General features: G+C 49.3%; 10 protein-coding genes across 10 annotated transcripts in view; 4 read left to right on the top strand and 6 right to left on the bottom strand.

The window, feature by feature from the left end:
• The window catches only part of CNBK3250 (hypothetical protein), a gene marked incomplete at both ends in the record, with an annotated part of 1,497 nt that extends 715 nt beyond the window's left edge, over positions 1-782 (bottom strand). Inside the window, 4 exons of the mRNA XM_767528.1 lie at positions 1-324; positions 400-453; positions 506-662; positions 755-782. The exon at positions 1-324 is cut by the window's left edge and continues 715 nt beyond it. Of these exons, the coding sequence (XP_772621.1) occupies positions 1-324; positions 400-453; positions 506-662; positions 755-782 (563 nt within the window). The remainder of the gene's footprint in view (positions 325-399; positions 454-505; positions 663-754) is intronic.
• A 695-nt stretch (positions 783-1,477) lies between these two features.
• CNBK3240 (hypothetical protein) lies at positions 1,478-2,409 on the top strand (the record flags this gene model as incomplete). The annotated part of the gene is made up of 4 exons (XM_767527.1): positions 1,478-1,514; positions 1,574-1,797; positions 1,853-2,122; positions 2,173-2,409. The coding sequence occupies 4 exons, from the start codon at positions 1,478-1,480 to the stop codon at positions 2,407-2,409; spliced, it is 768 nt and encodes a 255-aa protein (XP_772620.1).
• Positions 2,410-3,292: 883 nt separating this feature from the next.
• Positions 3,293-4,644, top strand: CNBK3230 (hypothetical protein; the record flags this gene model as incomplete). Its single annotated transcript, XM_767526.1, has 7 exons — positions 3,293-3,471; positions 3,522-3,598; positions 3,648-3,694; positions 3,752-3,874; positions 3,928-4,247; positions 4,300-4,388; positions 4,466-4,644. 7 exons carry the CDS (start codon positions 3,293-3,295, stop codon positions 4,642-4,644), a joined length of 1,014 nt encoding a protein of 337 aa, XP_772619.1.
• Positions 4,645-5,249: 605 nt separating this feature from the next.
• CNBK3220 (hypothetical protein) lies at positions 5,250-6,708 on the bottom strand (the record flags this gene model as incomplete). Its single annotated transcript, XM_767525.1, has 8 exons — positions 5,250-5,294; positions 5,522-5,805; positions 5,893-5,952; positions 6,012-6,043; positions 6,126-6,191; positions 6,325-6,430; positions 6,490-6,550; positions 6,613-6,708. 8 exons carry the CDS (start codon positions 6,706-6,708, stop codon positions 5,250-5,252), a joined length of 750 nt encoding a protein of 249 aa, XP_772618.1.
• Positions 6,709-7,772: 1,064 nt separating this feature from the next.
• Positions 7,773-9,940, top strand: CNBK3210 (hypothetical protein; the record flags this gene model as incomplete). The annotated part of the gene is made up of 5 exons (XM_767524.1): positions 7,773-7,776; positions 7,836-7,889; positions 8,350-8,400; positions 8,453-8,830; positions 8,889-9,940. The coding sequence occupies 5 exons, from the start codon at positions 7,773-7,775 to the stop codon at positions 9,938-9,940; spliced, it is 1,539 nt and encodes a 512-aa protein (XP_772617.1).
• A 164-nt stretch (positions 9,941-10,104) lies between these two features.
• CNBK3200 (hypothetical protein) lies at positions 10,105-11,255 on the bottom strand (the record flags this gene model as incomplete). Its single annotated transcript, XM_767523.1, has 4 exons — positions 10,105-10,547; positions 10,661-10,775; positions 10,878-11,140; positions 11,213-11,255. The coding sequence occupies 4 exons, from the start codon at positions 11,253-11,255 to the stop codon at positions 10,105-10,107; spliced, it is 864 nt and encodes a 287-aa protein (XP_772616.1).
• Positions 11,256-11,888: 633 nt separating this feature from the next.
• On the top strand, positions 11,889-16,266 carry CNBK3190 (hypothetical protein; the record flags this gene model as incomplete). Its single annotated transcript, XM_767522.1, has 7 exons — positions 11,889-13,254; positions 13,372-13,425; positions 13,515-13,565; positions 13,652-13,723; positions 13,825-15,089; positions 15,143-15,799; positions 15,886-16,266. 7 exons carry the CDS (start codon positions 11,889-11,891, stop codon positions 16,264-16,266), a joined length of 3,846 nt encoding a protein of 1,281 aa, XP_772615.1.
• Positions 16,267-16,724: 458 nt separating this feature from the next.
• On the bottom strand, positions 16,725-19,639 carry CNBK3180 (hypothetical protein; the record flags this gene model as incomplete). Its single annotated transcript, XM_767521.1, has 5 exons — positions 16,725-18,558; positions 18,610-18,719; positions 18,770-18,922; positions 18,987-19,305; positions 19,386-19,639. The coding sequence occupies 5 exons, from the start codon at positions 19,637-19,639 to the stop codon at positions 16,725-16,727; spliced, it is 2,670 nt and encodes an 889-aa protein (XP_772614.1).
• Positions 19,640-20,262: 623 nt separating this feature from the next.
• Positions 20,263-25,786, bottom strand: CNBK3170 (hypothetical protein; the record flags this gene model as incomplete). Its single annotated transcript, XM_767520.1, has 8 exons — positions 20,263-20,437; positions 20,507-20,781; positions 20,849-21,485; positions 21,546-21,769; positions 21,828-21,953; positions 22,004-23,512; positions 23,611-24,422; positions 24,463-25,786. 8 exons carry the CDS (start codon positions 25,784-25,786, stop codon positions 20,263-20,265), a joined length of 5,082 nt encoding a protein of 1,693 aa, XP_772613.1.
• A 513-nt stretch (positions 25,787-26,299) lies between these two features.
• The window catches only part of CNBK3160 (hypothetical protein), a gene marked incomplete at both ends in the record, with an annotated part of 1,268 nt that continues 67 nt past the window's right edge, over positions 26,300-27,500 (bottom strand). Inside the window, 4 exons of the mRNA XM_767519.1 lie at positions 26,300-26,737; positions 26,797-26,980; positions 27,045-27,215; positions 27,287-27,500. The exon at positions 27,287-27,500 is cut by the window's right edge and continues 67 nt beyond it. Of these exons, the coding sequence (XP_772612.1) occupies positions 26,300-26,737; positions 26,797-26,980; positions 27,045-27,215; positions 27,287-27,500 (1,007 nt within the window). The remainder of the gene's footprint in view (positions 26,738-26,796; positions 26,981-27,044; positions 27,216-27,286) is intronic.

Genomic DNA, 27,500 nt, shown 5'->3' with positions numbered 1-27,500 from the left:
GCTCCTTGCCAGATATCTTCATGATCAAAGGGCGGGATGTACACCCCCCACTGATCTTGAGGAAGGATATGTTCTTTCAGATACGCGTCGGCTTGGTACAAGGAGGCCCCTTCTTGGATGACTTTGGATGCGCCGGCAGTGAAGAGCTTGGAGATCATCATAGGGGTGGTGGTCATGGGTACGACGACGGTGGAGGGATATCCCAGAGAGGAGGCGGCAGTGACGCAAGCGAGACCGGCGTTGCCGCCAGAGGAGGAGTAAAAGTGGAGAGGAGCTTTAGGGGGGGAACGCTGGATAGATCGACGGACGAGGTTGCCGATACCTCTACAATCATGGATCAGTATGGGATGCCGACGTGTATTGGGATTAAGACCACAAAATGAAATGGGAAGTGCTTACCGAGATTTGAATGAGCCGCTTGGCTGGAGGTTATCAAGCTTGAGAAAGATCCGGCTAACAGGACTTGTTTAGTTAGGGTGCGTTATCCAGAAATGAGTGGCCTTACCATCCAGCGAGCCTAGAGAGGGCGGCGCTCTGGACAAGTGGTGTTTCCCTCCAAGGTTGAGGGATAGCCTTATGGTTGTATAATTCGGGTGTGGCAATTGTCATAGTGTTGGATGATGGGTAAAATAAAGCTACGTGTTGTATAATGTGTATAATATCTATAATTAGTCCAAGAGGGTAAGTCGACAAGATGAATAGTATGGAAAGTCAGTAGACAAAACAGAAATCGGTGGGGGTGAGGGATACGAACGCATCGCTCTAAATACTCTCAAGCACATGAGTCAGTTTCCAATGGAAAATATGGGATATCACCTGGCCTGAGTGCCATCACAAAGATGTTTCCAATAATTCAACACCGGGAACATGACAGATAAGCAGGTCACGAGAATAGGCGCCAAATAGGAGATGGGCGGTGATACGTATCTGGCTAGAGTTGTTCCGGGTGCGAAGGTTTGCGGGTGCTGTTCGCCATAATAGCTGTTAGTTGTCGCGGTTGTTTTCCAAGAAGGAGAAGCTTATTTCCCACAGCAGACGCGTGTGGGAAATTGAGAAGGGGTCGTTGGAAAATAAAGGAGATGGAGAATGTCCTTTCGTCCAATTTCCAACAGCCAATTTCCACCGTTCACAACTTTCGTGCCTCGCTGTGCCTCCGCTGATAAGGAATTGCCGGTGACGGGGGCGACGCTTCACCAGAAGTTGTAATTAAGGGGAGCTGCAAACCTAATCGCAAGTGTAGATTGGATTTTTAAGGCGAATCAAAATACGTCTGGGCTTGGTTCGTAATAATGAATAAACTGTCGTACGTAAGTGGATCACGTAGGAAGTGTTTTGCTGAGAACCACTTATTTATGCCACCGGGTACTTGCTTATCTGTAGCATACTGAATGACCAGGCAGCCGCCTCGTCCATGTCTTCATTACGACCCTCTTCCTTTCCACTTAGGCAATAGAATCAAACACGACATCAACTGATCATGGTGGCGGCGCACATTTTAGTTATCGGAGCTACTGGTGAGTACCCTGTGTTTTCCTACATCCGCATCCACGACACAATTATAATTGTTCTCTAGGCCAGTCAGGCTTGGAATTCTGTTCTGCCGCCCTTAATGAGGGACACCAACTGACTCTTTACGTACGGAACCCTGGCAAGGTACCCGCTGCCATCAGCGGCAATGAAAAAGTCACTGTTATACATGGTACTCTCGAAAATGAATCCAGCTTGCGAAAGGCTATCGAGTCTGGCGCCACAATTTTTGTTTCGTTCGCTGGACCTGTTGGGCCCTCGAAAGGTACAGTAGGTTCTGCCAAACCAGCTGCGCTCGAAATAAGTAAATAACCAAGCGCAACAGCCCATCACCGATGCGATGAAGTCGATATTCCCCCTTCTGATAGCGAACAAGTTCGAGAGGGCCATGGTACTCGGCACGTGTTCTTTCACTGCGCCAGAGGATAAAGGTTCTCTTAAATGGAAAGCATTGATTGTTCTTATCAAATTCATCGGTGGATCCGCCTTTGAAGAGTTCCAAGGACTGGGCGGTTTTGTCACATCTCAAGACATCACACAGCTGAAATGGACCCTCTTCCGGGTCCCTTTTCTCTGGAATGGTCCCGAGGCGCCAGTGAATGCCACTTTCACAGGATCCGGTACCGATGGGATGTTTTTATCTAGAAAAAGCTTGGTGATATGGGTTTTGAAGGAGATGAATGGAGAGTCCGATTGGATCGGCAAGGCGCCCGTGCTATCGAATTAAAGATTAAAGACGAATGGGAAATGTCCTTCAGATATAAGTCCAAAGCAGCTTTAGACGGGATCAAAGAAGGAGAAGGGAAGAAGAATGGTCGGGAGACATGCTCGCCAGCTGGATGCTTCGTCAAGCAGAAATGTAACAGAAGTTGCCTCGCTTAATGTACGACTCACTTTTTTCGCCATGTTGAGTGACCCCCGCGCTTCGTTCAGTTGACTCCGCATCTCCTCGTCCTCCTTCCGCTCTTTCTTCCTTCCATCCTTTTTTTCATCCTCCCCATAACTCAGTCATTGGCTTAATATACTCAGCCATGACTCGTTTTCGCACCCACATTCAAAGTGCATGATATATAGGTCATTGATGGTTCCCACCGGCGGGGAAGTAAGGAAGTATATATAGATTCAAAATGAGCGATTGTCCAGAAGCTTCCGGCACAGATACCGACACATCCACTACCTTCTCGACCTCTCCTCCCCTCCCTATGACATTAATAGACTTTGTTACCAACATGCTGTCTGTTCTTCCCCAGCTCTGATTCTTCTTTGACTAAGACTTATCCCCTCCTCACATGATTACCTACTACTTCGAACTCCTGCCTCTGGCTCCAGGCAACGTAGCAGTAGAACAGAGGACCAACGGACAAATGTGAGAAGGTTTGGTGATACCTTGGATACCAATATATCTGACCCTACTTCAAAGAAGTCTTATAACAAGGGTCTCTTTAGCTTACTGGATCACAAATGCCTGACATATTCCAGATAATTGCCGCCAGGTGAGATCTGGTCCCCGACAAAGCAGAATGAGCAAGATCGAGTTTCTATTCTTATAAAAGGGTTGCAGAATTGGAAATCCTCGTCTAATATTAAAATGATTGCTAATGAATACTTTACGTAATACTTCGGCTATAGGTGCCAGTCGTCGAGTCATCAAGCTTGGCCGGCACCGTTATTTGGATCTCATTCTCTGGGCTCAAATTCCGATATCATTTTATATATTTTTCCCGTTCCATCTTCATCTGATCATTCGTCCCTGAAAAGAGACACCATGTCAAGCACAGAGCCCACCATCATTCCCTCTTCCAACACCATGCCTCCTCCCAACGGTGTTCCCGGGGCGACCGGCACATCTACTCCCATCCTCGGTAGCCGTGGTGGGCCTAGTGGCGGAGGTGCGGGCGGTAGTTTTGGTGTCAAGTCTGGATTGGCTCAAATGTTGAAAGGCGGGTGAGTCATTATGACTTTTCGGTCGCGTGCAGATGCTGATGAATAAAAAGTGTTATCATGGACGTGATGAATGCGGAACAAGCCAAGATTGCGGAAGAGGCTGGTGCCAGTGCTGTCATGGCTCTTGGTAAATTTATTTATTTCATTACCAGCTACATTTTCTGACACATATGTAGAGAGGATCCCTGCCAACATCCGTCGTGATGGGGGTGTTGCTCGTATGGTCCGTGGTTTATTACCTCTGACAACTACCATCAACCATCTGCTGACAGTATCATAGTCTGATCCGGGCATGATCAAGGAGATCATGGAAGCTGTCTCCATCCCTGTCATGGCCAAAGTCCGTATCGGCCACATTGTCGAGGCTCAAATCCTCCAAGCTGTCGGTGTTGACTACATTGATGTACGTCATCCCACGCAAACGCTTTTTGATGGACACTGACAATTTACGCCTAGGAATCTGAGGTTCTCACTCCTGCCGACGATCAACACCACATCGGTAAACATGCCTTTAAAGTTCCCTTTGTATGCGGCTGCAAAAACCTTGGTGAAGCCCTTCGTCGTATCTCTGAGGGCGCCGCGATGATACGCACCAAGGGCGAAGCCGGTACAGGTGACGTTGTGGAAGCGGTCAGACACCAGCGAGCGGTGATGAGCGATATTCGAAAAGCTGCGAGCATGACCGACGAGGAGCTCTACGCCTTTGCCAAGGAGTTGTCTGCGCCTTATCATTTGTTGAAGGAGACCGCGAGGCTGAAGAGATTGCCGGTTGTTTCGTACGTTTTGTTCTTGTCTTACTCCAACAACTCAAGCTAATGGGATGTCTAGCTTCGCCGCCGGTGGTGTGGCTACCCCTGCCGACGCTGCCCTCATGATGCAACTCGGTTGCGACGGTGTCTTTGTCGGATCTGGTATCTGTACGTCATCCCGTCTCTCCATCTCCTTAGTCACCTTCTCTGCCCCACTGACACTTTCCGGTGTGTTGGGAGAACAGTCTTATCAGGAGACCCTGCCAAGCGCGCACGAGCTATCGTCCAAGCCGTTACCCACTACAACAACCCCCAGGTCTTGGCGGAAATCTCCACCAACTTGGGCGAAGCGATGGTTGGCATCAGCACCGCCCATGAGGGTGAGAAGATCCAAGGTGGACGGTTGGCTGGTAGAGGTAATTAAGTACTCAAAAGATTGAAAGCGACTGTCACCCTCAACCCTCCTTTGCTAGTCTCCTAGTATTGTACCTTATACCATTTGCGTGGAGTTAGAGCATCAATTGAACTGGTTGTTATTGGATCAAAGGGGATAAATAAAAAAGTTTTAAATTATCATGCATCCCCCTACCTTGCATTCTCCTGCCTTGCATCTCTAAGTCTCAATACTCCGTATTCACCAGTCAACGCATTGGCGTTGCACATGACGGGGAAAAGCCAGACTTCACTCATCCCCTTATCCATTTATTACGATCGATAATCAAAGTGTCACTGCTTCCTGCACCGCTATTATCATGTATCATACATTCATCGCATTTGAATGCTACAAAGGCGGACCATACAATCGTCCTTAATCGGTTGTGCCTATGGATTTGCAAGTCGGCAAGGCCCGTGATACCGGCTCTCCTCCAAAAAAGTCCTCTGGTAAATCTTTGACAGGAACAAGATGATGGCAAATGTCCTTCCTTGCTTGACCATCCGAGAACGATCGACGAAGGATCCTTGATGATTTGAGAGTTCCTCTCCAGCTTTTGCTGTTGTTTTGTCTTATACTTAATACTTTTGCTTTTGCTAGTACTTCTCGCTTGCTCGCAAAATACTCTTACGCTGTGTGCTCTTATTTTTTATGCAGCAGTCATCTTTTGGGCAGCTGTGTACTCTTCCCGTTTCATAGCATGCAGGATGAACTGTTTTCCGTCCACTCGTCAGCTCATGTTCCTTACCTTAGCTGGAAAGGAGAAAGTAAACAACTTGCGACTCCTGAACAAAACAAGCTCGTACCGCGTACGACGAGGAAAATGACAACATCAAAAGAAAAAAAGGAGAATGAATACCAAACTCACGAAAAGCGCGATTAAAGTTAGAGGTATACTGCACAACAAGATCATGGTCGCATAAAGGCAAAAGAGGGGGGTATCGACTTGTTTGTTGTCTGGGTATAGGCCGGTGTAGGTTTGAGAGCCGGTAGCTGCTACGATGAAGAGTTTGAGGAACGCGTTGGCCTGGAGAGGGACAGTCCAATGAACGTTGAAGGGGAGGGAGGGATTGAAGTTGTAAATGGAGGTGGAAAATATAGAGAGTGATGAAAGGGTTAGAGTGATGAAAGGGTTAGAGTTCACATTCGAAGCTTGGGGAGAAGAAAGGGACATACGACGAGGACTGGAGGAAACATAATGAGCTCGGGAGATCATGAGCAAAAACGAAAAGGACGTACAAAAAAACTCGATATCCACTAAACCTTTGGCATCATGTAGCCCTTGAGCGTAGAAGGCATCTACGACAGTACAAAGCTTTTATTTACTGTAGCTGACGAGACAAGGAGATCAAGCTTACCGATGAGCTGTTTGCAGATAGGGAACCTCCAACTACCAGCATATGGTATCAGCGTCAAGATTCAACTGAACTAGAACAGAGAGAAAAGAGGTAATACAATGAGTAAAGACATACAAAAGATCGGCACACGCGGCGATGATGATGATCACCCACATGGCGATATCGAACGCCGCGGCGAATCTGTTTTAATAAGAAAGTTAGCTTTCCGTGTATTTCAACAAAACCTGAAAGAAAGTTTGGTAGATAAGGGTAATCCTTTGGCAAAAAAGATGCTGAAAACTGCAAAGTAATAGGAGAAGAAGAGACAACGTACACGACACCACCGAGATGTTTAGGAATATTTGTGTTTCCTACATACCCCGCATCTGGATCTCCGTCCATTCGGTCATAGACTGATTGGTCGTTGCCAAGGTAATGATCTGTTCCAATACAACTAGTCAGAACGAATACGTAGCACCTTCATGCAGAGGAGACGTACTCATGGTGTCGCTGAAAGTTTTTGTGTTTTCAATAAAGATCATGATCCAAACAATCAGAGGCTATCATCCCAGATGGTATTAGTGCCTATGTATGGATGCTAGGGATTCGTGAGAGAACATACCATGACCAGGGCGCCTAACGCAACGATGACCCATAGTTTGCAGACTTTCATCCACAAGTTGGGGAACGTACGAGGCCCTAACCAGTCGGCTGTCATGATGGGTGGATAAAGTTAGTTTCTTTTGCTTCTTGTTCCTTGGGGTTACAAATAGGGGTATGATGGGTGTTTGTAGATTTGGACGTTGGATTGATTCAAGGGTGGGTTCGCGAAAAAGACGAAGGAGATACGAACTTGTGAGTATACGAGACGTCAGACCTTTCCAATCGACTGAGAATACTTTGTTCTTGCACCAGAGGTAAGCACGACGTCGTTTCCTAAGTCTGGTATTTTCAAGCTTTGGTTCGGGAGGTAGATCTTTTTCGAATATCTCACTTTCTTCTTCGGAATAGGATTGAGTGTCGTGGTTTTGCTGTTGTGATAATTGTGGCTTGTACTGTTGCTGTTGTTGTGGTGGTGGAGCACTAGGATAGAAAAGTTCGTCTGAGAGTGAAGTATAGAAAGGGGGGCTGAAAGATGGGATGTAGGAAGTGGGGAAGAGGTCGTGACGATTTGTATTGAACGACTTGGAGACAGCGTCAAAGTTTGTGAGCGGCATCCTCGCAGGGATGAAAAATCTTCTTTTGTCTGTTTCCGCGGTAAAGTGTTACGGACAGAGATGGGATATTGTGAAGGGGATGAGAGAGGATTGTTGAATGATCCTTTTACCGGTGTGAGGTTTGTAACGATGTAATTGCGAGGGCCAAACAAGGGTGGAGGTGAGAAAGGATGGTGACGGCGGCTGTTTTTGCTGCTTGCTCTCTGGGGTAGTACTTACCATTTGCATAGTTGGCAACTAAAGCGATCAATTCTTCATATGCCAAAACTGTACTCCAGCATTACTCAGTATGCCTCTCCGGACAAGAACGAAGAAATCAAAGAAGTAACCGTACGAACTCGTTGAAAACAAAAAAGAAGAAGAAGAAAAAGACGTTCGCGGTGGAGGCCGAACCACGACATCATTTATCACATCATCTCGGGTTAATAACCAGATAATAATTCGGGCCTTTCCTAGAAACGCCGCGGAATTCCGCGCGGTGGCTCGAGTTTTCTTGCTCAATTGTTATTCCCAAGCGGATTCAAAAAGTTGCTATATACACCTACAACCCAAACATTCATACAAAATGGGTATGTCGTCCGCCCTGCCAGCCCACAGCAAGCTACGCACTATGCTGACATTTCAATAGCACCCAAGAAGAAGGGCCAGAAGATGGCTTTGCACGAGTTCTTTGAAGAAGCCGGTAAGTCCTTTTAACGGGGACCTCAAGCGTCATTTTTATCATCGCGGGGACTCGTCGACTACGGAATCGCAATGTTTGGCCTACTGTATCAGATTTTGAACACACCGGGCGGGGATGGAGTCGGAAGGTTCGAATGGAAGGTGGAATACGGGTATCTGTGGAAGGATGGAAGGAAGGAGCGGGACGTGTCGACTCTTGGCGGAAGATGGATGGGTAGGACTAGTCAAAAATGTGTGGAAGGGCCCCATCTCGTCCTATCCGTTCGAGCATATGTCACCGAATTCTCTCGAGGACGATCTTTTCAACGATTAGCGACCACCTGGCGGGTCTTCCGGTGTGAAACAACCAGTGCTCGAAATATCGCGAACGTCCTTACATTTCACCACTCGCTTCCCCCTTCAAACACGATGCTTGACGTCCCCCAGAATTACCATTATGGACTTAACTAACAATAACATAGCTACCAGCGGCTCTTCTTGGGCTGACGACGACTTTGACCTTCCCACCGCTCGTAAGCCTTTCTCTTTTCTCATTTCCCCACTTCATCTAACAGCGCTCCGTAGCCGCCGCGCGTGAGGAGTCTGGATCTGGTCTCAAGAGAGGCGACCCCGGATACTTTGAATCCCTCCCCGACCGAGGCTCTCGTCAAGCCACGTTTGCCGGTGCCCCCGCTCAGCGAGAAGAACTTCCCCTCCCCACCGTGCCCCCCTTCACCGCTTTCATTGGTAACCTCTCTTTCGAGCCTGATGTTGAAGAGGAAGTGCGAGCTTTCTTCAACGACCTCGACCCTGTTAGCGTGAGGATCGTCAAGGATCCTCAGGGTAAGCCCAAGGGCTTTGGGTATGCAGAATTCAAGACTCAGGATGGCTTGAAGCAGGCGCTGGATAGGAGTATGTCTCAGTTGCAGGGGAGGACCATCCGCGTGAACGTTGCCGAGGCTCGTAAGCATTACTCTTTTTTTTCACCATATCTTGAAATCTCATCTGACAAGTTGGTTAGCTTCCTCCTCTCGCAACCCCCCTTCCGCGGCCGAGGAAGCCAGCCAGTGGCGACGATCCACTCCTCTCGCGTCTCGCGAATCTTCTTCTCAACCTTCCCGCCGTACCGGCGGCCCCTCCGAGCCCGCTGGCGATTTGGACTGGTCCGTCGCCCGAGGCGCCAAATTCACCCCTTCCGCTCCTGCCGCTCCCCTTTCTGGTGTCCGCCGCGATTCTTCCGGCCCGGGTCACGCTCGTGAACCCCGCGAACCCGGGGTGAGCGATGCCACCGATCAATGGAGGAGCAACAAGCCCTTAACTGAGAAGCTCGATCGCGACGTACCTCCTCACCAAGCCGGTGTGGCGCCTCCTATCGTGTCTCCCAGTCTTGCGGACACTGAGCAAACTTGGTCAAGAGGTACCAAGCTTCGAACACCTACTACCACTTCCCGTCAAAGTTCTGCCGACTCTACCCCTTCTTCTGGCGCGCCTCAAGAGAGGAGAAAACTTAACCTCAAACCCCGAACTGCTGGCTCCCCCTCTGCCACCGCCCCTGCCATCGCTGGTACCCCTACTTCTGGTATCTTTGGCGCTGCCAAGCCCATCGATTCCGCTGCTAGGGAAAAGGCCGCAGAGGAGAAGCTCGCTCAGCGTGAAGAGGAGAGGAGGAAGGCAAGGGAAGAGGCGGAGAAGCAAAAAGTTGCTGCCGGTGACAAACCCGCTGAGGGTGAAAAGTTGGGATGGAGGGAAGAAAAGTTGAGGTCTATCAAAGCCGCGCAGGACAAGGTTGCCGGTAAGCCCACCGCCGCCACCACCACCACTACCACCAACACCGGTGCGGGCCGAAAAGGTTCTGCGGACAAGAGCAAGAAGGACGAACAAGGTTTCGAGCAAGTCCAACCCTCTCGTAAATCAGCCCAAACCGGAGCCGTTTCGGAGAACAAGCCCAAGAAAGATTACACTACAAGGCCGCAATTCTCTTTTGCTGCGGCTGCGGGTGCGATTAGGAACGATTTGGTAGAGGACAAAGATGAGGAGGACGTGACCAAGGGCGTTGAGGAGGTCAAGATTTAAAAGACAGGGAAATCGTTAGTTATGTGTGTGTATTGTGTGTAATTTTTGCAAGGGATTATACCGTATGCCGTTCATGGAAAGTCGACTCTATTTGTGGGTATGCAACTAAATTAGATTCATAGTGTTCTTTCCCCAATTTCTTTTTGGCCAATTATTTATGTCGACTAGCTTTTAAAGTACCTTGCAACGAAAGCAAACGAATCCTTGTTCGCCTGCTCTTTTTGCGACTTTTCCTGTCCATCCTCCATATCACCTCTTATCGTAAACCCATGGACGGCCCCAGGGAATCTCTTGACTACCAATTTCTCACCCAAATTTTGCTTCATAATTTCTTCCACCTTATCCAAATCATCTTCACTCATGATATCATCTTTATCCCCTTTGAGGATGATGCAAGGGGTGGAGTTGATGTCTTTGACGTCATCGAGGACGAGGAAGGAAGGGTGGTTGGCTACCACGACGTCTACGCTGGACTTGGCGCCAGACTGGGGTTGGGCGAGGAGGAGGGCGTAGCGCGCACCAAAGCAATAACCGACGGCGGCGATCTTGCCCGTGGAGGTGTCGGAGCGCACGGATTGGACGTATTTCTCCACAAGCGGCCGGGTGACTGTTTATCCCGCCAGTCAGTTTGCTTGTTGGTTAGCATAATATCCATAACAGGCGATGCAATCATAGGTGGGGCAAGGAGAAGGATGTTGGGGGGTTGTTTTGGAAACTTACCAGCCTCGCGGTGCTTGACAAGCCAAGGACCAAGGGCAGCAGCCGCTTTGGCGGTATCGGCGGCCTTGGTGAGTGCTGTAGCTTCGGCTTGGTGCCTCAGGTTCGGTACGATCGACTATTCGATATGAGATTGACGCATCACCATCACATGGTCAGTAACATTATCACAAGCAGCAAGTAAAAGGGAAGGGACAGGGGAGGAGAGAAGGGAATTTACCTGAAGAAGAGACTCGGGGATAGGATCACCCTCAAAGAAATCAGGCAAGAGGACCTTGTACCCCTGCCCAGCCCATTCGTCGGCGACGAGCTTGGAGTTGACGAGGTCGATCCCAAAGATATCAGAAATCAAGATGATTGTGTCTTGTTTCTGGCCCACTTGCCCTTCAGCTTTGCCTTTCTCAGCGGAGGAAGGGAGAGAGACGTAAGTGCGGAGGCCGTGCTGGATGGAGATGGAGCCGAGGGGGTTTCCGGAGTGGATATCTGTCTCAACCAGGTTAGCGGTGTCGTGGAGCCTGGCGAGTGGGAGAAAGGTAAGTAGTGCCAGGGACGTACGGCCTGTGATGCAGCAGGGAGAGACGGTGGTTTGTTCTGGCATGGTGTAGTGATGGACTAGGGAGGGTTGAATGCGGTCCAGCAATTGGGATCGAGTGACTAACGTTCGTGAGCTCTTCCCAGCGTAGTATAAAACCGCTCCGGCGGAGTTGAGTGTATGAGAAGCTCCTATGACGTAATACGACTCCTCCACAAACCCATTTCCCACGGTCCACCCGACTCAGTCAACCACGACAACATGGAACACTTCCAACGAACTTGGGCTTCCAACCTCATTACATCTTAAACCATGCGGTTTCTCACCAAGACAGCATCGATATCTCGACCTTATACACTTCCCACGCCTTTAAAAAGATCTTTCACCCATCGGATTGCTCGGTATAGACTTGAATCGCTAGTCGTCCAGCGCCTGGTGTAAAAGGCAGCTTCATCATGTCGCAGAACTTTGGGTACTTTCCGACACATCGAGTATCCATGCAAGTGACACGTTTAGTTTACTCACATACTAGCACTAAAAATACCCGACGCATTGCACACCTACAAAGCCATTACCTTTTGACAGCTTGTTCACGCGCAAGAATAGGGGGCGGCCCTTCATCGGCTCTTCTTACTCACTGGGTCCGATTCGTTGCTCAACACGTGGAAACAAAAACTATCAGTTTCTGGTGGTCTGTTCATGCCATCATGGTGTGATTTCTCAAACGAAGATGAAACGGAGCTATTGGCCCTGTTGACACCTTTTACCGTGATGACAACTGCGTGCGTAGGGAGACCAGGGAGGTGGAAAAAGGTCGGTGAGAAAACAGCATACGAGCCAGGAGCTCTGAGGTTACTTCTCGTTGGTTGTTTGTTCTACTCTTTTCTTGTTCTATTTCTCCACCTCTCAACCTATTCTAAAAGCTGTTTGTCCCCATTGCTCATCTTTTCATCGTTCCTGTTGCCTTTTCACTCATTGACTTTACTTCTCCTTTTCTCCTTTTCCCCTTTTCTACAGTGCGCGGACTATAGCGTCTTCTGGCCAGCGATTTCTTCTATTCCATCCATCTTCACTACCCTCTCCTCGCTCACTCACGCTCGCCACAGAAATATATTACGCCCAGCAAACACGCTCAACAGCGCGCTTATCATGCCCTCACGGTTCCATTCTCCTAGCAAGATGTCTCTCAAAGACGTCAAGGCACCTTTCAAGACGAGAAGACTCTCTGCATCTTCCATCTCCCATCCTTTCTCTGTCTCTCCCCTCTCTTTCAACCGTTCAGTCAGTCTTGCCGACTCGGGCAACAACGTTAACGAGGATAATCAAGGGCATACAGATAATGGGATAAGGGAGAAACCCGTAGGAATCATCAAGCATGGCACCCCTTCTCCTCCATTCGTGCCTCCCAAATCCCCTTCTCCTCCACCTGTCCCACCCAAGTCGCCTCCCCGTTTGCTTCCCCTTCCTCTTCACCCTCCCTCTCAACCTCTACCTTCCACTCGACCCCGACGACAGCCACAACGCTCTTCCATACCGGGAAAGTCTTTACCCAAATCTCCAACCAAAAACAGTATCTTTAAGATGGTAGCAAAATCGGTATCCATGCCTTCTCTTCATTCAACAACGAATATAAGGGTGAGTGAGAATGCTTTGCGGAGGGAGGAGGCTGAGGCGAAACTGAAGGACCAGGTCAAGAACAACGGTAGGACCAAGTATAAGGGTAAAGATACCAAAGAATTATCATCCAAAGCTCCAGACGGATTTAAGGACAATCCCAGATGGAAGAAGACTACAAAGGAAAAGATCAAGCCAGCACCAAAGTCACAGGAAAAAATGAAATCACCGAAACAAGGGATACTCAAGTTCGGCAGAAAAGAGGCAAATCACACTCTGAATTCGAACTCGGAAATAACGGGAAAGAAGAAAAGCAAGGCTAAGATGGCGCAGGACGTTCCTCGACAGGTTCGTTTTCATCATGTCCCACCGACTCCGCCAGTTTCTGGTGTTTCGCGCGGTAGCAGGGATGCGAAGAGGAACAGAATTGGAGGTGCTATTACGTCTGCTGGTATGTACACCCTTTTTTCTTTTTTTTCTCAGGTTGCTCTATCTCTCGTTTTTTTGGTTTTTTTATTTGTTTATTTGTTTTTTTCTGGAGAAATAAAGCTGATGGGTTTCGTGGCAGAATCGTTAAGGTTTCCAATACCTTCCGTGCTGATTTCTGATATTGCTAACCAATGTACGTTTCGCCACCCACCATCTGTCATGGTCATATTGAGACAGATGCTGATGGAAAATTCCGTTTTCCCCTTCCCCTTCTGAGTATAGCGGTCGATTCGATGCTTGATCAAATGTTGGCTGCTCAAGCAAATTATAAGCGTAAGGCACAATGTTTTACGCTCCCGATCAGAATCCGAGATTCGATTCGAACGCTAACAACTGTACATTGTTATCGGCTTCATAAGCTACATCGCCTATAGCTTTCCCTACCGCTGTACCAACCCCACTAGAAACAGCTAGCGAAGTGAGCACTCGTCGTAAGTACGGGTACAGTTTGCCCCTTTTTCTTTTCTACACATCCTTTCGTGTTAGATTTTTACTGATCCTGACTTTGGATGTATGTTTATCGCACCCGTAGACGAAGGTCATGCACAAGTACAAAATCCGGTATACGAGCGGGTGATGAAATCGGAAAAATCAACCCCTTCGCCGCCTAGCTCAATCGATACATATTCACAGACCCATACCCATATTTCCACGGCGAACCCCGTATCTGAACCTTGTGCCGGGTATGGCTCGACGTCCCCATCTCTTCTTTCGGCTCAGAATCCTACCAATCGAAGTCTGTCCATTTCTGGTGGGCTTGGTATCGAGACGGCAAGTCTTACCCGAGGAGTATCTTTGATGGAGAATATGCACCAAGCGCCGGAGGTTCGTGCGATGCCTGATTCGCAGCATAGGCGGGAAATGCCTGTGATTTCTGTGGAGATGGTTGATGACCAGGCGTACCGCGGAAATTCATATCCACACTTCGCTGCCGGGGGGGTTACATCTTCCTTCAACAGTTCTTTGCGGTCAACTAATACTAGTAACAAGACGGACAACCCTCAAGCTATAGTCTCTTCCACCCATTCGAATAGCACTACACCGTGGTACGACGTCTCTATCCACCCCACCGAACCTGCTTCACCAGCACTTTCAGCTATCAGTTCCTCTGCCGTGATTGGTGCTCCCCTTTCTTCTCATCCTTCTCTTTATCCTTCTTCGGGAGGACCTTTCTTGTCGGTGGAAAGCGAAAAGAATTCAGGGGAAAGGCTTTCATCCAACTTTGAGCCGATCTCGAAGACTGATAACCCAAGACAGTCGGCGTTGATGGTCGACCTAGGCATTGGTCGTCCTTACGATGAAGCTTTGGCCCAGGCTTCAAATGTAACCGCTATCACCGCCGCCCCGACCGCTACCAATACCACTACAGGGATGAGGATGACATCCATTCCTTCTCTGTTGCCGCTCAATCAGCTCAAACAGCCGCTCAACGAGAATTCCTCCGCATTTCCGCCGGTGATATCACCTTCCATGTCTGAATCTTCTGGGGGGGAGATACTTCTCACCCCGATGGACCATCAATTCCACAGCCATACAGCTCACACCATGGCTAAGACTTCCAGCACAGGTGACGGCAGTAGTGGTGGTGCTCCTGAAGCCCTTTTAACAATGGAGGAAAGCTTGATGTATAGGGCCCTTTTTGCTCGGGCGTTTCAGCGAGGGTTCCTTACAGCCGATGATCTAAAAGGTGAAAAGACGTTTGTAGAGGCCTTGAACCCTGGGGGTCACTTGCCAAACGTGGATCATGGCGTTGCGAAGGAAATAGTTGCTTTGAGGCGGGAGAACGCAAGACTCAAAGTGAGTATTTCGTCTTCTTATTTCAAAGTGTGACACAACGCGAGGGAATAAAGGCTGATGACGAGTGTCTCTGGAAGACGCAATTGGCGGTTTCAGAGGATATCGTCGAAAGCCAAAGAGCAGAGCTTTCTGCTTTCCTACACTCGCCAAAATCCTCGTACTCCCAAGACCCATGCTCTCCCAGCCCTTCCCCAATAAACTCTCCATCGCGCAAGCAAGGCCTAAAAATCACCATTGAATCGCCCAACGTCAATTCACGTCTACTGCGCTACATAAACAGCAGCCTTTCAAGTCCGCCTACATCTCGAGGTGCGAAATACAACCACAGAAGATCAGCAGGCGTAGATTACCTAATTAATGAAGTGTGTCAGTTGCGAACTGAGCTTGAGATTACGAGAGACCGACAGGGACAGTGGCAGCATCGTGCAGAAATGGCAGAAACCCATCGAGAACGGGCTGAAGAGAGCGTGGCGGCTATGCAGGCCATGTTCGGAAGGGTAATGGAGGACCTGGACGAGGCTCGTCGTCGGTCACAAATGACAAGGGAAGAGAACGATAGGGCGAGGTCGGAAATGGAGGAAAAGCGGATCAAGGGGGAGATGGCAAAGCTTGAATTGAGGAGAAGGGACGACAAGGAGCTATTGGAGAAGGAAAAGATGAAGGTCAAGGTAAAAATTATGGAAAAGAAGATTGAAGGGTACAATGAAGCTGTGAGGATGTTCAAGAACTGTCTCGTAGGTCTTTCAAAAGTTGTATCCGGTTGAATTAGTCAAAATTCTCATCCTGAAAGCTCTAGGTTGAAGTCGCTCAACTACGCGAACAACGTTCCGGTCTCGAACAAGAACTCTTCCACCTTCGCACGGATTATGATCATCTTTCTTTTTCGACCACTGCCTCAATCAAATCACCGCCCTCACATTCAGCTGCTTTACTTCCTGAAACAAAAAGACACCCTCACTCTCAACAACAACGCATTGCGACACCTTCTTCGACCAACATTTCAACTAGTGACCAGGACGGAAAGCAGGAAGGATCCCTTACTCCGGTAGGCCCGACCACTTCCAAGGGCTCGCAAAGTTTCCAACCGACCTCTGAAGGATCAAAGACTTCTCCTGGATTGAGCCGACCGTCATTCTGGAAATTCGCTTTGGCGCCTCGAACACAGGAGACCATTTAGTACGAAGGACCTGGCCCCACCCACGTCCCACTCAAACAAGTCATTTTTTTGGACAATTATAATAACGCTCATTATTCATGTGTTTTCGAAGAATTAGATAATCAAAGTGAAAAGGTGACTTTAAGCATGGCAGTTGCGTTACCACGCGTTCATCTACCGTATGCAATCCACATTTTTCTATATACTTTAGATAATAGGGAAGAAGCAGTCCTGAATGTGAATCTTATGCTCATACCGTCTCGCTTCCTCTGGCCGGGTTCGATGCACGGTCATTAAGAAGTACACGCCATTTCCCTACCGTCATACTCTTCTTCATTGCCATACTATACAGCATCCAAAAAGAGGCCACAAAGCATATCACTGGAGACATTTACTAACCACATTCGTCCCTTCAACCTTGCAGATCCACGACCATCTCTGTCCTTCTAATCCACGTCCATCTCAACTCTTCTGTCCTATCATTTACTTTGCCTATCCCCATTGAGCATCGCCAACAACCCTGCAGCTCCCATAGGCGGGCGGGGTATAGGGTGGTACACATTCGCCGCCTGCCCCTGCGTCTGAACCCCCGCGAATGATGACTTTGTAGGCAACGTCCTCTGCCCATTCTGCCCACTCTGCCCAATTTGTCCAACGCGATTATACTGACCCACCTGACCCAACTGGGGAGGTAACCCTTGATTATGTATAGGCGGCATGGGGAGCGGATGTTGATGCTGATGCTGCTGTTGCCCATTCACATTCACATTCACCTGATGAGGCAACATTCCTTGACCCTGGGGCACGGGCGGACTGTTGTAATAGCCTACCGCTGGTCCTGGTCCTGGTCCTGGCATGTTTACCGATATGGGTTGGGAACCAATCTGCGTGTGTGGCGGTGAGCCCCCCGGGAACGTCTGATAGTACCCTTGTCCTTGTTGTCCTTGTCCTTGGCCCGGAACTTGAGCTAATCCCTGTGCATGAGGGGCGCCTAGGTTGATGTACATCCCATGCATATTCTGCGGAGAAGTAAGGTGGGGGTGAGGAACATGGGCAGCGGGACGGTAAGATTGGCTCATCGGCATTGGCATAGGCATCGACATGGGCGGTGGGGCGATGATAGGTGGTCGGGCTTGGGTCGCATTGGTATTCATGTTCATGTTCATATTTGCATGCCCGTGTCCCGGATGGGGTGGAAGGGACGGATGAGCCGGAGGAGCCGGAGGGGCTGGGTGGGACAAGAGCGGCCCATGAGATGGGTAAGATGACTGAGATGGATAGGGTGCGTAAGGATGACGTGCGAGGTTAGGTGGCAGAGACTGTGGTGGGATGGTGCTTTGCGTTTGCATTGACCCCAGTGGAGGTGAGACTAATTGTTTACCTTGTTCACCATCAGTCCTCGCCGTTGCCATCGTCGCCGCTGTCGTTGGCGCCGAACCTGTTTCTGTTGCCGGACTGCCTCCTATCCCTGCAATTGTCATATCCAACAGCGCCCTTGCCCTTGCTTGCCTCTCTGTCTCTCCGCTCTCGCTTTCTAACCTGTTAGCGGACGGTGTGCTCGGTTGAGAGGTGGTAATGACGACACCAGCGTCAGAGGCTCTGATTCCAGCCATATTGCCAGTCCCAGATAAAGCAGCGACGTTTCTTCGAAGAGAAGAAGGGGGTGCTTGAGGGGAAATTACGGAAAGAAGTCTGTCGTGATGGGGTTGGGGTTGGGCCTGAGTTTGAGTTTGGGTTGATGGTTGCGTTTTTGCAGCAGGACGCGCTTCGCTAGGTTTCTGATTTAGCATCGCCAACAAATTGGTTTGCTTCAAAGTCTTTCCCTGAGGCTGGGGCTGAGGCTGAGGCTGAGGAGCCTCCTTCTGCGGAGTTGCCCCTCCTACCCCACCCAACAATCTCGCGAGCGCATCATCCTCCTTCTTCCTCATCTCTTCCTCTGTCTGTTGCCTCTGGCGCAAACGCAATGCATCTTCTTCCTCTTGCAAAACGTTAAGTCCGCCAAACAATCTCTCCAAACCGGCGTTGTTATCGCTACCCAATACCGCCGCTCGAGAAGGTGCCATAATTTCTTCTTCTTGCTTATGTATGAACTTTGTGAAAAGCTGGTCCAACGCTGAGGATCCACGGGAAGGAAAATGTGAAGGAGAAGGGGCGTGAGGGACCGGCGAGTTGGATGGAGAGCCGGTAAAGGCGTCAAATTGGAAAGGCTGGATGTCCCGGTGGAAAACGGAGGAGTTTTTACCTGTAGGCTTCGATTGACGTGCTTTGGGATAAGGGTCCATTCCGTGCTCTTTCATCCATGATTTGAGAGGACTACAGTGCGTCAGCAGAGCCTTATATCCCGGGGTCATCGACAAGGCTCACTTGACAAAGGGGGTTACATTGTAAAATCTTTTGGCTTTTGCTGTCTTTCTGGGACCTCTCTTATTTCCAGACCACGTAGGGAGGTCTTGAAGGGCGACCCACTCAATCGCCTAAATTGCTTGTCAGCATACCCGCAGTCCGGTTTGTGACAAGAACGAACTCCAATCTCGTGTCTCGTCTGCGTTTCAAACTCTGTAGCCTCATCGATGCCTGGGACAATGAACATGGTAACCTCTTGAGCGTTGATATATGTTTTGATCTTGTCATCAGGGTTGACCATCCCCGTCAAATCAAAACCCGTCTCCTCTTCCACCTAGCAAATCCTTGTCAGCACTTCCGCAGCGCGTTACATTGCAACACCCAACCACCCTACTCACCTCTCGGACAGCGCAAGCTTCCTCACTCTCAGCCAGATTGATCTTGCCCCTAGGGAAACTCCATCCCGCATTTGACTTCCACCCTCTCACTAGCAACACCTTGTCACCCTCTTTATTCAAAAGTATACCTCCGCAACAAGGGACCATCCGCTTGTACGACTTGTATTCGTCCCAAACACTCTCATAATCCACAGCACTCCCAGATACGAGTCGGCTATACAGCGGTGATGACTCGATGATTAACCGGGTGAATTGCCGTTGGGAAAGAGAGGGGAGAGAGGGGTTCAGTGGACGAAGATAATCTTCATAGAACCAATGGCTGCGTGGTTGTTTTCAGCGCGCAACCCATCACTGCATCCAGCGACAGAACCGCAGGGAAAGGGAAAAGCGAAAACTCACGCCTGTTCAGCTTGCCAGTACACTCTCAACAAGTTCATCTCCTCTTTTGGAAGATTTATTAAGAACCTGGCGTTAAGATCTTCAAGGATCTCGTCAAAGCTCATATCTCTAAACATGTTGTCCTCATCGTCGCCGGTGGTTATATCATCTTGATCCGGACCGACTACGGGGAATGAGTTGGATTCAAGAGGTGAAGAGGACGATGAAGGGGAATAGTACCCCGGATGTAGGTGTGGGTGTACTGGTAACGGCATCGCATGGACGATGTTGGATGCTGTAGATGATGGACGGTGAAGAAGCAGATAGATGTATAAATAAATGGACGGATGGATGTTTACTGCGTGCAACGAACGACGAACAGCGGCGACGTTGTTGATGATGACGACGGCGAAAGTGATGATGTACCAGTAAATGCTTTTTCATGCTCTCCTTTTACTCATTCGCAAAGTGCCGAGCATGCATACACCTGCCATGTCCTCCACGAGGCCTTGGTACCATCCTCCATCATAAAGCGTGTCGTTAACATGCACATGAGGTGTGGACTTGTGTTCCATGTCTCTGTATCTTCGTCTCATTTCACACCAATCGAGCGACCCCTTGGTGCCACCACTACTATAGCCACGCATTTGCATCCATCGCAAGAAGAACGGTCAATCCCTATACACAACATCTGAACAAGCACTACTAGACACTCAGAAAAGATATCAAGCACGGGTGGGATATGAAGGAGAATAGAGAGAAAAAGACAATTTCGAGGAGGTCGATATAGAATTAGGAAATCGAAAATATATGTACACAAAAAAGAAGATCCAACAATCGTCCATTTAGGACCCTTCGACTGTTCCCTCCACGTCTCACTCGCACTTTATCCATTCAGCTAACGTTTCCCAGCCGCAGAGGGACGCTTAACAGATACCTTTCTCCCCTCTTTTGCCAGACTACCGCTGGACGCTGACCGCTTTGCAGCCTTTTCGCGCATACGCAAAGTAAGAAGCTCTGCCCAAAGCGGATTTGAAGGGATCTTGCCCACAAGACCTTGAAGCACTTCCATCCTGTATGCATTATCCATCAGTATTCGTGAAATGGAACAAATAGCAGGTAAAATGTGAAGGAAAACTCACCATCCCGCCTTGGCAGTATCCGTATCAGCCATAAACGTGATCCCTTCCCCATCTTTAAATTCAATCATGAAGCTCCTTGGTCTCTGACCAAAACCTTCATCCGAATCCCTCGGGCGCATTGTCATCTTTGACTTCGGCGTACCCGGCTGATCCTCGTTGAGATCTATGATGGATATTGCTTGACGGAGGTCAATCATGGCTACTTTTTTCTTGGTAACTTCGTTGATTGCTACGAGGTTACCACCGATGATCTTGAATAAACGTCTTTTAGGGTTCTTCAAAGGCAAAACAGTCAGCTCTTCCAGTTTCGCTCATTGGATCTTGATTGTTTTCTTGACTCACGTTCAAATCCCCACCATCTTGGGTCAACACTCCATCGTAGTAGTCATGCTCATGCCAAGCATGGTGCCTCAAACCTCTCAGACAGTCATCAATACACTGTGGCAACTCGTCCGCGTTCAGACCAGGAATAGGTGGCAACCTGAACACTTGCAACGTAATCTTTGCTAATGCTTTCCTCGCACTTTCACCTTCTTTGCTGCTACCTGATCCACTTGCTCCTAATGAGCCAACATTACTAGCATCGCCCTTAAACATTGCAAACATCGGGTAACGAATCTCAAGCACGCGGGCTTCACAATTCTTGGCAATAGTCTTGAACTGGATATGCGTCTTTGCAATCGTGCCATTTGTTGAGTCGAGAAGATAGTTGGCAATGGTCTCTTTTTTCGCGACTGTGGGCGTAGAAGCCGGAATGGCGGGTCTCACGTCTTTCTTGGGCACAGCGCCTTTCGGTACAGGACCTTTGGGTTTACGAGGAGATCCGAAAAGCGCACGTAAGTGACCACCATGGTGTTTGGCCGGTGAAGCCGTAACAGTCGGCCGTGGTGGGTTGTTTTTCTCATGGATGAGCTTCAGGATGTGAGGATCGCGACGGATATCGATGGAAAGGGAAAACTCAAAGTTGGGGTGTTCCACTCTATACCTCATCAGTAGACATTCTCGCCTGATAACAGCCGATTATGAAATGAAAACGCACAAACTGAACTCTTGATTCACCCTCGCACCTTCTTTCAGCACGGAATAAGGCGTCTTAATGTAGTCAATCCCATTATCCAGAGTAATACAAAAGTGCGTTTGTTCTTGCGGGATGGGAAACTGGACACCCTCAATACCAAGTACTTTGACAAAGATGGTACCGGTTGCCTTTCCCAGATCGGCTTCATGCTCTCGCATTGCCTTGATAGCTGCCGCGTGCTCGTGCTGTTACATTGAGTCAGCTCACAGAACCGCACTCTATCTCCGGAAAAAGCCAACTCACAAGATCGGATGGTCGTCTGAGGGCTTTCCAGGCTTTACCAACTTCAAGGTTACCGGCATTACTATGCGGTACCTTGCCGTTGTACGAAGCCCGTACAACAGGTCGCTCTCGAACCTTGTACCCTCGCTTTGTTTTTGGTCAGTAATCTCATCAAAATACTAGACAGTAATCCTCACCTCTGATCCAATATTGTCAACCTCTTCTCTGAAGGCATCAAGGATCGACCTCTCTTCGTCATCAATCCCTAACGTTAGCCTCGGGTTCCCTCTGGTACCCCTCCTCGCTGCTACTCCTGATGGAGTCCCATTGTTCCCAGCATTAGGAGGGCCCATCATGGTATGCCTATGGCTCTTCGCCTGACTGATTTCCGCATTGACATCTCCCGTACTCAGACTTCTCCTACTCTTTCTGGAGCTTGCACTAATTGCGCTGACCGCACTCGCTATGCTAACCTGGCGATCCCTATCCTGGCGACGTTTGGCAATGATTGCTTGCTCTCGTGCCGTAGGTCCGTCTTTCGAGGATTGTGTACCGCTTAAGCTGGACCGAGGGGAGATAGACGTTTCCGAAATCGGACGGACATTGTTGCTAACTCGTCTTTTGGATACCGGCGATCCAGGACCAAGTTCAGACTCCTCTGCCTTGGAGTTTACGTCAAGTAATCCATTGGGATTTTTCAAGATACCAGCAGGCTTGTCTATGTCCTTTCCGGGCGTGGGTACACGAGACATCGCAGCAGCAATTGTCCCACTTACATCTCTCTCCATCTTCTCTTCTCCCTCCTTGTTTTCACCAGCATCCCGCCGCACAAGAGCAACAATCTTGTCCAAAGCAGATTTGGCTTCACCACCTTCATGTTCAGACTGCTTGAAAACCTCATGGGCGGACTGGGTCTGGCTTCGGGGTCGCATACCGGGTCGTTCGGCAGAATGGGATTGAGATTGACGACAAGTAACGCGGCCGAGAATTTCAGACTTGGGTCTGGGCTTGCTAGGAGTCGAGGGTGCACTCGAAACCATAGCAGGCGACTCTGCAGGTGGTGACGGCAGGTCCTTATCCATTGACACTCTCCTATTTCTCTTCATTTCGAAATCATTCAGACTCGTCCTTGAAAAGCTTTTTGACAAGCTATCCATGTCCATACTAGCTGGGCGGCGGCTAAGGCTGCCATCAGCAATACGCTGTTGAATCGTCTCGCGAATCATTTCGCGTGAAATGCGTTGACGAATACGATTTGTGGTCGAATCATGCGTCGTCTTCTTTTCTTGAGAATGGGATTTCAAGGGAGAAGGTGAAAAGTCGCTTGCAGAGTTCGAGGTGATCTTCGGAATGTCTTCTTTGGTCGCTCTTTCCACTTCAATAGGCGTCGTCACCTTCTTCTGCTCGACAGAGCTCAATCTCAAGGGAATGGATTCAGATTTGACAACCTTTTCGCCTTTATCATCAGCAGAGTCAAAGTTGATGGTTTCAAAGTTGAAGTTGAGCTCTGGCAACCTGTGCGGGCTTTCTGGTTTGGTCGCTTCAAGAGCGGAAGGAAGAGTAGGCGGTGTGAGAGGACGGTCAACGTCGTCAGCTAGAGACTCGGATTTGGAGTCACTACCAGAGACAGATGATGATGTGGCTCGTTCTTCGACAGGCTGAACAGCCTGTTCAAAAGTGGACGCAGAGTTGAAGAAGGGGGAGGTCTTATCAATATCTGGCAGACTGAATCCACCAACAGCCAATTTGCCCTCCTTCATATTGTTAGCGACTACAACCAGTTACGGTCTTCCAAAAAACTCACTTCAGTCTCTTTCTGAGGGCTCATCACAGGACTCGGCACTTCAACAGGCATCGGCGCAGGAGGAGGAACCTTTGGCAACTTCCTGATGGGCTTCTCTTCTACCACTTCTTCTTCTCTCCATTCAAACACTGGCTCAGACTCTGGCAAAGGAGAAGTGGGAGCGGACGAAGTCGGGAGAGATCTGTTCGGCCTGCCAGGCATACCCAAACCCAGTTCTCTAGTTGCCAACATCCTTGCAGCCAGAACTCTATCTTTATGACTTGTCCTTCCCAATGGCACACCGTCCTCTTCTCGGTTCTTAGATTCTTCGGAAGAAGGCAGAATGGTTTTGGTTGCCGTTTGGAGAGTGATAAATGGATCAGGCAAGGGACCAGATTGGTGTGCGTGAGGTTCTGGCCCTTGCTGACGCTTTGGTTCCGGGGCGCGAGAGGGTAGGGAAGGTGTAACTGACGCGAAAGGATCGTTATAGTCATGATAGAATGAAGGAGAGGTAGGGGTGATGGGAGGAAGGATTGATGGCTGAGCTGCATTGGCATTGAAAAGCATACGATGCTCTTGAGCGTGCGGGAGGCTAGGTTGCTCAATAGGAATATGTAAAGCCGTCTTGTGCGCCTCGGCAGCTCGCTCAGCATGGTGCGTGCGGCCAAAAGGAATTCCAGCTGAATCAGTCTCGCTAAAGACGTCGTGGTTCTCAAACAGTGGCGAGGCATGAACCGAGTCACCAAGACTTGGTGTAGCTAAGTACGGTTTATCAGACTCATTCTCAGCCTCGGTGAAAGAGGTCTCGAGAGGAATTTCAAACGCCGCTTGATCTTGGAATGCTGGAGTCCATCTCGGGAGGAGAAAACAGACCTTCTTGCACAAGTGTGTCCATAAAGTCGGCAGTGGTAGACTCGTTATGCTGGGCGCCATGATCGTCATGCGACTCTTGTTCGATTTCTTCATTTGGAGACATGTTCTCCCCCTCAATGAGTAGATCATCCAAGCTATTCTGGCGCTCATCCTCCCAATCCGCCTCATCCTCCATCTCTACGTCGAAACTTCCATCGGCACTAGGTTCAGCGCTAAGAATTTCATACTCCTTGACGTCGGGGGTAGGTTGGAATGTGACCGTCTTCTTCGAAGGACTGTCGTAGCCTTGAGATGCACGACGAGGCCCGCGCAAACGACGAGAAGGTGTCAAGGCAGACTTGTGCGCTGTAGGAGTAGGCATGGGCTCAAAATCGACAGGGTAAGATGCAGAAAGCTGCTCGCGAAGAGGAGAAGGTCCATTAGATGGGGGCGCGAGGAAGACATTTGAAGCCACGGAGCGAGGAGAGGAAGATGAGGGCGATCGGTGAGCCATGGAACCGAGAGTACCAGGGGAAGCGCGACGTTGTTTGCCACCTGAAACTCTCCTTGGAGAAGGCGACGAAAAGACATCGTCTATCTCGACGGGAACCGCTCCAGGAGCCGCAGAAGCAGTTTCGTCTGCCTGGTTGTCAGAAGCAGCGGACAAGCCGCTAGGTGACTTTTTAAAAGGCGACTTGCTGACATAGCTCCCTTCAACGAGTCCCTTGAGACCCATGCTAGCCCTTGGCAGCCTCTTGCCGTATCTGACATCTGGACTCTCATTCTCCTTGCTCCCGGAAACATCGCGCTCGCCAGACGATCGACGTTCGCCATTCGACACAGGAAAAGCAACTCGTGGACGTTCACCGGAGACTTTACGTTGACCGTTGACAGCCGCACCCCCACTGGGTGATCGGCTTCCGCTCCTCTTAGCAGATATTCCAAGACCAATCGCCGTCTTTGGCGTCGATCCAACACCTCTCGCGCTTGGCGCTACCTCTCCCAACCGTCTCGTAGTTCGCCTCTCATGGATCACTTGATCATTTTCCCCGTTCCCTCCAGCTTGCGGGCTTTTGAATGGTGAATTGGAGACAAGACTATTTGAAGTAACGACTTTGAAAGAGTTAGACGTTCTTCGAGGCCCTGACTGAGTACTAGGCTCTGGGGAAGGGGAGAGAGAAAGGCCTGATCGATAATCGCCCTTGTTGATTTGAAGAGGCGACCAGCCTTTGGCTGAAGAATGGATAATGGAATTTCGAGTGGAGATGGATGCAGAGACGGGTGATTGATGGATTCGGATCCGAGCAGACGGGGGAGAATGTGGTGAACTGGGTGTTGTTGACATGTTTGTAAGCGTGCTGTGCAGGTGTAAGCTTGATTCCGCGGTTGCCAAGCCGATGACATACTGTTCGTAGGGGCTGTATACGAGAGTACTTGCAGTGTATGCCTTTCTAGGCCATCCGATAACCTTGAGGGGATCTTATTTGGGCAAGGATTATATAAGCATTGGAAGATAGGGAGATGAAGAAGTGTGGTTGAGGAATAGACGAACGCCGATAATTGTTTGTTTACGTCTTTTGCGACGAAGTCAAACGCGACCCACAACCATCCACGTGGCCAGATCTCCGACCAACCCCGAATGTGGCACTTGCTCCGCCTCTGTCTTGTGCTTGCTTGTGTTTTGCATCTTCTGCTGCCTCTCGAGCTACAGTAATTTCCAAAGCATAATCGCATCAGCCAAGTGAAAGGAAACAAAAGGGATTAAGAAGAGGAGAAACATATGTATGTTCATAGTACGACGTCGTTGATTACAATATTCAGTTTCCAGCATCCGCATTGCCGACCTCGTATTCCTCTCCTACAAAATATCCTCCTTGTCCTTCGTCTCTGGTTTGTTCTCATCCTGGTCCTTAAGCACCTCTGCCTCCTTCTCTTTTCTTTCCCGACCCTTGTAATATTCGTCTATTATTTTTTCCACCATCGAATCTTTCTCTACATCGGAATCCCACTGTTCATCAGGGTCAAACCACATGGTTCTTATATGGTTCGGCATCAAGTTCGGCATCAAATCGATTCGATAAAGGGGATATAAGAGTTCCTCGAAAACATCTTCCGGAAACTCGTCGAAAAGTTCCATGAAATTCATCTCAGAGAAACTTGATTTGTCGCCGGCGGATTCCAAGAGAAGGTAAAGGAAAGGATTGTAGGAATCATGGTATGCCCAGGCGACATATAGCTGCAAAAGCTCGGGGGGAAATCCTGTTGACCAAGAGAAGAACGGCGCTCGAACGTTGGTCTAAGGATTGGTCCTTGTTAGCAAATATCGATAACAACATGGTGCCCAGCGGTTCCTACTTTGATGATATGAGGGATCACGTAAGGAGGGGTACCGGAAGGAACCAAAGTGTAGACTTTGCCAAAAGAACTTTCTGCTCGGTGGAACTCTTCTCTCCAATCGTTGCCGAGATGTTGCCACACATGTACTGTGGTCGAGTCAGGGACAGTCTTGTCTCGGTACATTTCTGGGTCAATGAAAAGACTATGAGAAGTCATCAATACGAGCAACAATCTGTCAAAAGGAGATCCCAATGACTCGTACTTACCCTCTTCGGTTGGCTAAACGCTCCCTTTCCAAATACGCCGCTCCTTTTCTCACTTCCTGCTCAGTAATCGGACGGAAAATGCATGGATGCAAATCAAAATACCCCAGGTGGTCATAATCGCCTTGTGACCATCGGTACACAAGAGCATAGTATGCCCTGACGTCCGGAGGGCTAAGGTTGTCGTCGATAAAGATCAGGTTGTGCTCACATACTTTTGGCAAGTATAATAGTCAGGAGCTCACACTCGATCGAAGTCTTTTTCTGGAAGAGTAAAATCCATTATACCATCTACATACCTGGTGGAATAGCCATCCCACAGGGTAGTAACCGGCTCGTCCTCCATCGATTGACCCAGCTTCGACGAGTCCCGAATAGGAATGACACCATCTGGCAGAAATGGGCTCTTGAAGGACTTGAGTGAAGGTTTGGGTGGGGGTGTAGGCGGTATGTATACGT

This window comes from Cryptococcus neoformans, chromosome 11 (assembly GCF_000149385.1).
Source record: "Cryptococcus neoformans var. neoformans B-3501A chromosome 11, whole genome shotgun sequence".
Lineage (NCBI taxonomy): Eukaryota > Fungi > Basidiomycota > Tremellomycetes > Tremellales > Cryptococcaceae > Cryptococcus > Cryptococcus deneoformans.
This window is presented reverse-complemented; position numbering and strand designations above follow the sequence as displayed.